Source organism: Hevea brasiliensis, chromosome 18 (genome assembly GCF_030052815.1).
Source record: "Hevea brasiliensis isolate MT/VB/25A 57/8 chromosome 18, ASM3005281v1, whole genome shotgun sequence".
Taxonomy (NCBI): domain Eukaryota; kingdom Viridiplantae; phylum Streptophyta; class Magnoliopsida; order Malpighiales; family Euphorbiaceae; genus Hevea; species Hevea brasiliensis.
In genome coordinates, this window is record NC_079510.1 from 34,612,243 (window position 1) to 34,625,272 (window position 13,030).

At 40.3% G+C, this 13,030-nt stretch overlaps 1 protein-coding gene across 1 annotated transcript; it reads right to left on the minus strand.

The window, feature by feature from the left end:
* Positions 1-250: 250 nt before the first annotated feature.
* On the minus strand, positions 251-2,181 carry LOC110666025 (WAT1-related protein At5g40240). Its single transcript, XM_021826363.2, has 7 exons — positions 1,845-2,181; positions 1,669-1,734; positions 1,452-1,565; positions 1,107-1,356; positions 870-1,028; positions 624-775; positions 251-539 (listed from the first exon to the last, which is right to left on the minus strand). Exons 1-7 carry the CDS (start codon positions 2,033-2,035, stop codon positions 362-364), a joined length of 1,110 nt encoding a protein of 369 aa, XP_021682055.2. The 5' UTR covers positions 2,036-2,181; the 3' UTR covers positions 251-361.
* Between the last annotated feature and the right edge of the window lie 10,849 nt (positions 2,182-13,030).

Sequence of the window (13,030 nt, forward strand, 5' to 3'; positions counted from 1 at the left end):
TCTCAACAGCAGTTTTAATAGCAATGCCAGACAGGCCCTTTATATTATTTTTTATTAATATAAAATTTAAAAATTAGAAAAACTTTTATTTTTGTTTAAAAGAAATCTAATTTAAGGGTCTCTTTTTAAAAATTTTCACTATTTAAATAATAGATCTCATAATTAAAACAAGCATTATAATAATGAAAGAAATGGATTTTAAATATAAAAACACTAAAAATTATAATAATTTATATGTGAAACAGACATGTATGAATAGCATATAGTTATTTTGATTAATTATAATTTTTGATGTCTCTATTGACTTCATTAATTATGAGAAGACAAAAGGAATGAAAAATGTGTTAACAGAAGAGATTCATCAGCATCCGCTCTTGTTCATTGATTCTTCAACTCCATGACCTTTCAACAAAGGTGTTGTACCATCATAGGATGATTCCAAGCTGCTAGAACTGCATATCTCTCTCTCCTTTTCTTCTTTTGCCTTTCCCCATATCACAGCATACACTCCACTTGATATCAAAACTGCTCCGATGACACTGCAAACCAAAACCCAAAACATTCTAATAAATCTGAATCTTTCTTCCCAAATTGGAAGAGAACTAAGTAGCTTTTCAGTATACCTCCCTAGATGAAGAGCATCTCCAAGGAATATAATAGCCATAGCAGCTGCTATGGCGATTGACAGTGGAGTAAATGTTGCTACATATACAGGACCCTTCATGCGCAGGCACCATAAGTGTATAATTCCCAGAGATGCTCCTCCAAGAATTCCCTGAACAAATACACAGTGAACATTTCCATTTAAATGTTTCCAATATATTGATAAACATATGCTTCTCAACAAGAACAGTCCCGTCAATTCTTACAGAGTATACAAGCGCAACCAATGTTACATCAGGCCTTATTCTCCAAGCACTCAACTCTTGTTCTGCTATGAAACAAACTGGTGCTGATATTATAGTTGTGTATAGGTAGCAGAAGAATGTTATAATTAGCTCTGATGGACATATTTGCATCATCTGGGTCTGCAAAGTGCAAGAAGATTCAGGAGAATTTAAGTTTTTGCAATGGATTCTTGATTATTATTGAATCAATTTAATTACCTGAAGAATATAAAGGAATGCATAGCCAATATGCTGGATTGCAAGTAAAAGTCCACCAATGACCCAATCTGATAGTGGTAATCCCATATGCTGATGATGAAGTGATGAAATGGGCGATGTTTCAGATGAAGTTGATGACAAAATTTTTGGCCCTTTGTAGAGAACCATCATTAATGCACCCAATATTGAGACTATGGTACCAATGATTTTACTCTGAGTGCTTGAGCTCCTCAAATCCAGTTTTTCCATCCTTTTTGGGATAATAATACAGAAGAAAAAGAGGGAAGGGATTCATCATTTACCATGTAAGATAATTAATTATACACCAAGAAAGTAGCAGAGAACCTGAAAATGACTGCAAATAAAAAGGTCCAAGCTGGAGTGACGTTGCTCATTGCAGAAGCCATAGTTGGAGAACTATATTGGATTCCCTTATATCCTATGAGTTGAGAAAAAAGCCTGACCTCCAAAAATTAAGAAAAAAAAAAAATGGGTTTTCAAATTCTTTTCAATCATTTTGAATAACAGAAAAAACAGAGTTTCTTGCACAACATTTCAATACCCAATAATCCCAAGCGCACAGATTCTAGAGAGGAGAGGGAATTTGAACAAGGGAACCATAGTTCTACTGCACAGATTCAGAAACAAAGTTAATTAAAGAAAGATATATACACAAATCTCTGCAAAACTAAAATATGCAGAATCCAGTGATATCAGAAGAAAGGCAGAGAGAGATACCTGCAGAGGAGAAAGGGAATGGGAAGCATGAGAAGAGTGTTAATAAAGTTCGAGTAAAAGAGGAAGACAAAGTAGCTCATCCCTTTCAAAGAAGCAGCTTTGAACAGAGTGTTTAAGCCTACACCAGCAGTCAAAGTTGCAAGCATTGCTGCAAGAGGCAGAACATCCTTGTGATAATAGCTTGGTGCCATTTCTTGTCTTCCCCTGAAGAAATCAAATCAAAGAGAACTTGCTGCTATGTCTCCAGGATACTTGCTAGTTTTCCAATACCAGAACTACTGTTCATTATTAATAATAAAAATTGTATTCCACTATCCTGCAAAAACTTACATATCTGTCTGGATCTAAACGTCTTTACACGTGAAGAATCTTTACACGCAGGCATCTAATTTTGCCTTTGGTGTCTTCCCAAATCGTAATTTAAATAATGTAAAAAAATCCAAAGAGAATAATGTAAAAAAATCCTAAGTGAATGAATCTGGCTCAAGACCACTAAATTAATATTTTTATTTTTATGATCATAAGGTTTTCAGTCATACCCTTTGTTTTCTTATTTTTCCCTTTGATCGAATGTGCTGCACAATACTAGATAACTCTCTCGTGGCAATGCTCTCCCTCCCGTAAACCTCAAACCACCCGCATCCATTGATAGGAAGAGAACTCAATCTTGAGAGAAGCACCATGAGAGATTGGCTTGCTTAAGAAATCTTGTTTCTCATCCCTCGGCCAACAGTGAGAAAACTGATGGTTGCTTGCTTATAGGGTTGGCTGCGGAACTGTAACCGGTTACGGTTCTTGAACTGCCTGTTTAGGTTCAATAAAATTATGAATCTGAATCAAACCGCTAGGGAACGGTTTGGAAAACGGTTCCTGAATCACCGTTTCTGATTTGAGTTCCGGTTTAAAATGATTTAAAGGGCGATTCGAAAAAAAAAAAACGGTTCAAGATCATTTGGAGGACAGTTTGAAAGCTGTTTAGGGATGGTTTAGGGGTAGTTTAGACAAAAAAATTAGAGAAAAATTTTATTGATTCAAAATTTAAGTTATATTTGTAAAAATATTTTAATTTTTCTAGAAATCTTTCAATCAAAATAAAATAAGAAAAAAAAAGAAAGAAAATAATTTATCTTTAAGAAAAATTTAATAAATAAAGACTTGAAACTGATTAAAAAATTAGAGATGAAATTAATTTTTTTTAAAGAAATTAGCAAAAAGTATATAAACTTAATTTTACCTAAATATCCCTTTAGGATTTAGAGGAATAAAAATGTAACAACCCTAATTTTTAAATTTATTATTTTTTAGTAAATATTGACTTGAAACTGATTAAAAAATTAGAGATGAAATTAATTTTTTTTAAAGAAATTAGCAAAAAGTATATAAACTTAATTTTACCTAAATATCCCTTTAGGATTTAGAGGAATAAAAATGTAACAACCCTAATTTTTAAATTTATTATTTTTTAGTAAATATTGATATTTTATTTTATTTGAATTTTAGGAAATTATTTGAAATTTTTCGGATTTTAGAAATCGGGTTCGATTTTTCCGAAAATATAAATTTTGATGATTTTTAAAAATTAATTTAAAGACCACGTGGCAAAACTAAAAATATATTTGGAGTCTACAAATTTTTCTGAGTTTTCTAGAATTTTTTTCGAAATTTTTGGGCCTCATGTTCGGTCCCAAGGCAGAGTAAAAATTTAAAATTTTGTATTCTGGATCGAACCGGCCGAATCGGGCCGGCTCCTTTTCTTCTTCTTCTCCTCTTCCTGCACGCGTTCTCCTCCCTCTCTTTCTCTCTCATTTTTTCTCTCCTCTTACCTCCCCTCGCCGGCCAGCTGCCACCCAGCCCTCCCCACCTCGCCGGGGCGCCACCCTAGCCTCCTCCCATTGTCGGCCGCCACCTGGAACGCCGAGAAACGTCGCGCAAAGTGATGCGACGCACAGCGTGCCGCTTCGTCTTCCCGGCCGAAATCCGGCCGATCCGGCCACCGATTGGGTCGGGTCTTGTGTCTAAACCCATCTACACCTCGAGAGCTTTCTATAGACACCAAGAACACCAAAATCCATTAAGCGGTGTGTCCAATTTTTGTCCGGGAAGTTTTAGCCCATTTTGACTTTTGGACTAGATTTCTCGCAAACTGTGAACCCCATAAGAAAATCGAGAGTACTAGAGTGCTCCACTCGTCGAGAGCTTCGCGGCAATATAAATTTTGAAATTTTTCGATACCATTTTTTCGGTGGGTCCTACGGAACTTCGTAATATTTTTCCGAGCATTAAATGAGCTTAGAAAATTCCATAAAATTTATGTACTAACCCCCGTGTTGTGGGATTCGTGTAGGTATCTTCAATTCGCGGAAATTCGACAGTTGTCCGGATCTGTGAATTTTCGACCAGACAGACCGGCTACCAAAAAAGTCTTAGAATTGGATCGAGATTTTGGCTGCCCCACCTTTGTCAGACACCCCGAGCGCATTTCCGAGATCGAAATCGGCATAGGTAAACCCGAACCTTGCTTTTTCATAATTTTATAGTGCTTAAATGGGATTAAAAATCCATAAATATTCGTGGTAGTTCAAAAAATTATGATTCATTTTGCATTAGCTTAGGAATATTGCTAAGGACCACGGGGCAAAGTTTTAGAATTTTTAGAGCTTGTTTGGGTAGTTTTTGCAAAAAGAGTCAATTATAAGAACTAAATTGAAATTTTACATATTGTGATGGATGACTGTTTGGATGGGCCCAGGAGGGGCTGTGTGATGTGATTGAGTTATGGATATATGGGTTGTGAATATAGAAGTGTGTTTTGAGCCCTTTTGCAGGTTGGATAGGTCCTAGGTATAGGGGAGACTCTGCTGGATTTTCAATACGACTTAGGATGTATTTGGTCTTTTCTTGGGTTGTATTGAGTCAAATTTATTAAATGATTGTAATAAAATTGTCAGGTGAGCTGAGACAGCCTTCTTCCTCCGCCCAGCCGCCACAGTGACTGCTGTCAAGTCTGTGAGTAAAATATTAATTTTAATTGTAATTTCGATATTATTATATATTCAAGCATGCTCATGCATCACTTATATGTATATATCTATGTAGTTAAACTCTAAGCACGTTTTATGTTGCATTCACAACTGTTAAAGTGCCATGGATGTTATTGTGATAATTTGGAGCAGCGTGCGTGCGTTGGCGTGCGTGTGATGTGGTGTTGGCTATGGATAGGACGGGTAGACACGGCTTGAGATCTTCGCTGGGACCTGGTCCTTCGGGGTAGACACGGCTTGAGTTCTTCGCTGGGACCCCGATTTGGTTTATTAAGCGAAAGTCCGACTTGAGTTCTTCGTTGGCATAGGTTGGATTTAAGAGAGCTGTATAGGGGATCAGCTCCCATATATTTATGATTTGACATTACTGGGTGTGTGAGTGCTCAAAATTACCTTTTTGCTGTTATGATGTGGAAATATTGCTGATGTTGTATTTCACTCTACACAGTGCATTAGCTTTAGATAGTTATAGAGATTATGGTTAAAATTGATATTTTACTCTCTGAGTCGAACGCTCACTCCTGTTCAATATTTTTCCAGGCCACAGGAGGATATTTTTGAGGTTAACCTGCTTTTCTCCCTCGCAAGTCATTTATTAATGTTTGTATAAACCTGTTAACTCTTAGAATTTTCGCATGTGTTAGAAATATTTATTTGAATTGGGTCTGTAATATAAATTGTCATTTTGGACTTGTAAAATTATTATTCTATGCATGTGTGTTGGGCTGGATGAGGGAGCTAAGCTCCCATTTATTTTTATGTTGTATGAGTATGTGGAGGGTGAGCTGAGCTCCCCAATTGATTATATATTGTGTTTACAGGTCGGGTGAGTCAAAAACTCCCCATTGAAAAGTTTATTTTATGACTGGACTCTGTCCGATTGAATTCTTGAAATTGGGCCCAAATGGGCCTTAGAGTTGGGTTAAGTTACTATGGGCCTCGGGGGCTTTAGGTTGGCCCAGGTCCTAGTGGCGGTCCGGCCCATAGGTTGGGTCGTGACAAATGTGATATCAGAGCTTGGGCTCCAGATTTATAGGGAAAAATTGTCTAAAGTGTTTGAAAGAGTCTAATAGGAGTCACATCCGGAAAATAGGGTCCTCATTCGTCTTGCATTGTCATCTTTGCTTCTAATTTCTGCTTTACATAATTGTGTGAAATATGAGTCTATAGAGCTGTGTAACATACTGTTTTGAATTTTGTAAGCTAATGCTGCTGAATTTCAGGAAAATGCGTAAAAGCAGGAGAGCTGCCACTGCACCAGAACCAGATGTGCCTGACGAAGTGTCGGCACAGGATGAGGCGCCTGCCCCGAGGAGGCGGGGTAGGAGGCCTAGAGCTGCTCAAGTAGAAGTGCAGCTGCCACCAGTTCAGGATCAGTCTTTTATGGCACAGGATCCCATGGACCCAATGGCAGCTACCCTAGCTGGTTTGCAGAGAACCATCGATATGATGGCACAGTATATGGTCCACCCTCCCCAGCAGCAGCAGTCTACCGCACCAAGAGAGGAACCTTATAAACAGATAATCAATTTCAAGAAGTTGGTGTCTAGTACTTATGATGTGTCAGACGATGTATATCGGTTTTTGGATTCTATGACAGGCGAGGAGCAGTGCGATTGGTGATAGAAGACTTATAAAGTGTATACAGCATGTCATGGGGCCTATGCCTAGACAATGGATGAATGACGACATATTACCTCGGATGGAGGGTTTGTCGTGGACTTAGTTTGTGGAACTGTTCATCAACTGGTTTGTACCAGAAAGTTTCAGAGATCAAAAGCAATGGGCCTTTGAGGCCTTAAGACAGAATGGCAGGTCTGTAGATGAATATGCTATAAAATTTCTGGAATTGAGTAGGTATGCCCCTACAGCAGTAGCTATAGAAACTATGAAGGTGAAGAGGTTCCTAAAGGGGCTTGACAGGAGGTATGCAAACCTGGCCATGATGTCTGATCAGTCTTTCGATGTGGTGGTTGATCAAGCCAAATAGATTGAGATTAGCTATGCTGTGGATGACAGCGGAAAGGCAAAGAAAAATAGAGCAGAGGGTTCTTCAGGTGTTCCCCACATGGGTGCTCTGGATAGCGGAGGCCAGAGTAATTATAGAAGAAGAAGTAGGAACAAGAAGAGTGGTTTTAGACACAAATCTCGAGGATTCAGACCAGGGTATGAATCCAGCAGTGTTCATAGTTCGGGATACAACAGTTCTGGGTCTGGTTCAGGATCCTCCTTTGCACCTTGTGCACAGTGTGGAAGAGGTTATTCAGGACCTTGTATGATAGGTTCAGGAGTATGCTTCAGGTGTGGCCAACCAGGTCACTTTGCTAGGGAATGCCCCGTGTTCAACGAGCCACAGATGGGGTCACAGGGTTCTGTTGCAAATGTTCCTCGTCAGTTGTATCCTGGTGCTTCTAGCATGGTAGCGATCGATTCGATGGCCGAGGATAAGGGGGACGTGGATTTGGAGGCATATCAGGAGGTAGAGTCAGTATCAGGGTTTTGCCACTCAGGATAGGGGTCAAGCTCGGGTTTTCACCCTGACTCACCAGGATGCTCAGGCTTCTAATACAGTTGTGGCAGGTATTCTTCTAGTCTGTTCTTATGAGGCTCGTGTTTTGATAGATTCGGGTGCTATGCACTCATTTGTCTCCCCTGTGTTTGCCATGAGATTGGGTAGAAACCCTACAACTTTAGAATGCCCTTTGTCTGTAGCTACCCCACTTAGTGACAACATAGATGTAGACATGGTTTTTTCGGGTAGCTCAGTAGTAGTGGATGGAAAGATCCTCCCAGCAGACTTGGTTCCTCTACCAGTAATGGATTTCGATATAATCTTGGGAATGGATTGGTTGGCAACTCATTATGCCACTTTAGACTGCAGGAACAAAAAGGTGTATTTCCACATACCTTGTGTGGAAGAGTTTAGCTTTGATGGTGACAGGAGCATGGCTCCATATAATTTGGTATCAGCAATTAGTGCTAGAAAAATGTTGAGGCGTGGATGTTAAGGGTATTTGGCATTGGTAAGAGATACATCTGTAGAAGGTGTCAATATGGAAAATGTTCCTATTGTCAGAGAATTCATGGATGTCTTCCCTGAGGAGCTTCTAGGGTTGCCACCAGGAAGGGAAATATAGTTCTGCATTGATGTTGTGCCGGGTACAAACCCCATATCAATGCCACCTTACAGGATGACACCAACAGAATTGAAAGAGCTAAAGGAGCAACTACAGGAGCTTTTGGATAAGGGTTTTATACGTCCGAGCACTTCACCCTGGGGCGCTCCTGTTTTATTTGTAAGAAAGAAAGATGGGTCCTTGAGGTTGTGTATTGACTATAGACAACTGAACAAGGTGACTATAAAGAATAAGTATCCACTTCCTCGGATCGATGATCTGTTTGATCAGCTCCAATGTGCTAGATTCTTTTCCAAGATAGACCTGCGATCAGGCTACCATCAGTTGAGAATCAGGAATGACGATGTGTCCAAAACAGCATTCAGGACAAGATATGGTCATTATGAGTTCTTGTTGATGTCTTTTGGACTCACTAATGCACCAGCAGCCTTCATGGATCTGATGAACAGGGTGTTTAGGCCATTCCTGGACTGTTTTGTCATCGTATTCATAGATGACATTTTGGTATACTCTCGGACCGAGGAAGAACACGTGTGGCACTTGAGGATGGTGTTGCAGACTTTAAGGAGCACCAGCTATATGCTAAATTTTCAAAATATGAATTTTGTCTAGAAAGCATCTCATTCTTGGGACACGTGGTTTCTAGTGAAGGTATTCAATTGGATCCCAAGAAAATTGAAGCTATAACTGATTGGCTTAGGCCTACAACAGTCACTGAGGTGTGAAGTTTTCTGGGTCTAGCTGGCTACTATAGGCGTTTTGTACAGGATTTTTCCAGGATAGCAGCTCCCCTAACTAAATTAACTCGGAAAAATGTTCCCTTAATTTGGATAGATGATTGTGAGGAGAGTTTCCAGAAGCTTAAGGAGCGTCTAACCACCGCCCCTGTGTTGACACTACCGATGAGTGGTGAAGGATACACCATATACTGTGACGCCTCTAGGGTTGGCTTAGGGTGTGTTTTGATGCAGAATGGAAAATTAGTGGCTTATGCTTCAAGACAGCTAAAGAGGCATGAGCAAAACTACCCCACCCATGATTTAGAAATGGCGGCTGTAGTCTTTACACTAAAGATCTGGAGACACTACCTGTATGGTGAAGTGTGCGAGATATACACCGACCACAAGAGTTTGAAGTACATCTTCCAACAGAGGGATTTAAACTTGAGACAGAGGAGATGGATGGAGCTTCTGAAGGACTATGATTGCACCATCCAGTACCACCCTGGGAAGGCCAATGTAGTGGCAGATGCTTTGAGCAAAAAATCTTCTGGTAGCTTGGCGCACATATCAGCGGATAAGAGACCGTTGATTCAGGAAGTACATGAGTTGATGGATTAAGGTTTAATCCTAGATCTTTCAGATGAGGGGGTATTGTTGGCTCATTTTTCTGTGAGACTAGACCTACGAGACAGAGTTAGAGTTTTCCAGCACAGAGACCAATAATTGATGAAGATCATAAAAAGAGTACAGCAGGGTGAAGGTGGTGAGTTTGGATTTGCCAATAATGGTGCCCTAGTGCAAGGTTCTAGGATATGTGTGCCCGATGTGGACAATCTCAGAAATGAAATCATGCTAGAGGCACACTATACACTGTACAATGTCCACCCAGGCTCCACTAAGATGTACCATGATGTGAAAGATAGCTATTGGTGGAATGGCATGAAGAGAGACATAGCAGACTTTGTGTCCAAGTGCTTGACTTGTCAGAAGGTGAAGTTTGAACACCAGAGACCGTCAGGGAAGCTGCAAGAGCTCCCTATCCCAGAATGAAAGTGGTAAATAATTACTATAGATTTTGTGACTGGGTTGCCTCGTACCACGCAAGGATATGATTCGATATGCATAATTATAGACCGCCTAACTAAATCAGCTCATTTATTGCCTGTAAAGACTACATATTCTATTGTACAGTATGCCCGGCTCTACATTCGAGAAATAGTCAAATTGCATGGAGTTCCTGCTTCCATAATATCTGACAGAGGGCCCCAGTTCACTTCTCGATTTTGGAGAAAGTTGCAGGAGGCACTTGGCACGCAGTTGAACTTTAGTACTGCTTTCCACCCTCAGACAGATGGACCGTCCAAAAGAATAATCCAAACACTAGAAGACATGCTTCGCATAAGTGTTTTGGATTTTGGAGGTCAATGAGATGATCAGCTAGCTTTGGTGGAGTTTGCCTACAACAACAGTTACCATTCCAGCATAGGGATGGCACCCTATGAGGCACTATATGGAAGAAAGTGTAGGTCTCCTCTGTGTTGGATGGAAATGGGAGAAGCGAAGGTGCATGATGTAGACCTAGTACAGTACACTTCAGAGATAGTTCCTTTAATCAGGGAATGATTGAAAACAGCTTTCAGTAGGCAGAAGAGTTATGTAGACCCCAGAAGGAGGGATGTAGAGTTTGCAATAGGCGACTATATATTCCTGAAGGTTTCTCCGATGAAGGGAGTCATGAGATTTGGAAAGAATGGCAAGTTGGTACCTCGGTATATTGGACCTTTTGAGGTTACTAATAGAGTTGGAGCAGTTGCCTACCGGTTGGAGCTACCACCCAACCTTTCTCATGTTCATCCTGTGTTTCACATCTCCATGCTCAGGAAATACATTCCTGATCCTTCTCATGTGCTACAACCGGATGTAATAGAACTAAAAGAAAACTTGACGTTTGAGGAGCAACCTGCAGTCATAGTGGACTACTAAGTGAGGCAGCTAAGATTAAAACAGATCCCTATGGTTAAGGTTTTGTGGAGGAGCCAGTCAGTGGAAGAGTGCACCTGGGAGTCAGAACGGGATATGTGTAGCAAGTAACCTTATTTATTCAATGTGTAATCCTGTACTTTATTCTGCCTTGTATAAAATTCGAGGACGAATTTTCTGTAAAGGGGGAAGAATGTAACACTCCTAATTTTAAATTTTATTATTTTTGGGTAAATATTGATATTTTATTTTATTTGAATTTTAGGAAATTATTTGAAATTTTTCGAATTTTAGAAATCGGGTTCAATTTGTCCTAAAATATAAACTTTGATGATTTTTAAAAATTAATTTAAAGACCACGTGGCAAAACTAAAAATATATTTGGAGTCTACAAATTTTTCTGAGTTTTTTAGAATTTTTTCGAAATTTTTGGGCCTCGTTTTCGGTCTCAAGGCAGAATAAAAATTCAAAATTTTGTATCCTTGATCGAACTGGTTGAATCTAATCGGACCGACATTATCGGGCCGGCTCCTTTTTCTTCTTCTTCTCCTCTTCCCATGCGTGTTCTCCTCCCTCTCTTTCTCTCCCGTTTTCTCTCTCCTCTCACCTCCCCTTACCGGCCAGCCGCCACCCAGACCTCCCCACCTCGCCGGCGCGCCACTCCAGCCTCCTCCCATCACCGGCCGCCGCCTGGAACGCCAGGAAACATCGCGCGAAGCGACGCGATGCGCAGCGCGCTGCTTCGTCTTCCTGAATAAAATTCGGCCGATCCGGCCACCGATTGGGCCGGGTCTTGTGTCTAAACTCATCTACACCTCGAAAGCTTTTCATAGACACCAAGAACACTAAAATCCATTGAGTGGTTTGTCCAATTTTTGTCCGGGAAGTTTTAGCCCATTTTGACTTTTGGGCTAGATTTCTCGCAAACCGTGAACCCCACAAGAAAACCGAGAGTACTAGAGTGCTTCACTCGTCGAGAGCTTCGCGCAATATAAATTTTTGACTTTTGGGCTAGATTTCTTGCAAACCGTGAACCCCACAAGAAAACCGAGAGTACTAGAGTGCTCCACTCGTCGAGAGCTTCGCGCAATATAAATTTTTGACTTTTGGGCTAGATTTCTTGCAAACCGTGAACCCCACAAGAAAACCGAGAGTACTAGAGTGCTCCACTCGTCGAGAGCTTCGCGCAATATAAATTTCAAAATTTTCCGATACCGTTTTTTCGGTGAGTCCCACAGAACTTCGTAGTGTTATTCCGAGCATTAAATGAGCTTAGAAAATTTCATAAAATTTATGTACTAACCCCCGTGTTGTGGGCTTCGTGTAGGTATCTTCAATTCACGGAAATTCGACAGTTGTCCAGGTTTGTGAATTTCCGGCCAGACAGACTGCTACCGAAAAAGTCTTGGAATTGGATCAAGATTTTAGCTGCCCCACCTTTGTCAGACGCCCAAAGCGCGTTCCTGAGATCGGAATCGGCATAGGTAAACCCGAACCTTGCTTTTTCATAATTTTATAGTGCTTAAATGGGATTAAAAACCCATAAAATATTCGTGGTAGTTCAGAAAATTATGATTCTTTTTGCATTAGCTTAGTAATATTGCTAAGGACCGCGGGGAAAAGTTTTAGAATTTTTAGAGCTTGTTTGGGTAGTTTTTGCAAAAAGAGTCAATTATAAGGACTAAATTGAAATTTTACATATTGTGATGGATGACTGTTTGGATGGGCCCAGGAGGGGCTGTGTGATGTGATTGAGTTATGGATATATGGATTGTGAATATAGAAGTGTGTTTTGAGCCCTTTTGCAGGTTGGATAGGTCCTAGGTATAGGGGAGACTCTGCCGGATTTTCAATACGACTTAGGATGTATTTGGTCTTTTCTTGGGTTGTATTGAGTCAAATTTATTAAATGATTGTAATAAAATTGTCGGTGGTAGGACATGACCTTCTTCCTCCGCCTACCGCCATAGTGATTCTTTGTCAAGTCTGTGAGTAAAATATTAATTTTAATTGTAATTTCGATATTATTATATATTCAAGCATGCTCATGCATCACTTATATGTATATATCTATGTAATTAAACTCTAAGCACGTTTTATGTTGCATTCACAACTGTTAAAGTGCCATGGATGTTATTGTGATAATTCGGAGCAGCGTGCGTGCGTTGGCGTGCGTGTGATGTGGTGTTGGCTATGGATAGGACGGGTAGACACGGCTTGAGATCTTCACTGGGACCCGGTCCTTCAGGGTAGACACGGCTTGAGTTCTTCGCTGGGACCCCGATTTGGTTTATTAAGTGAAAGTC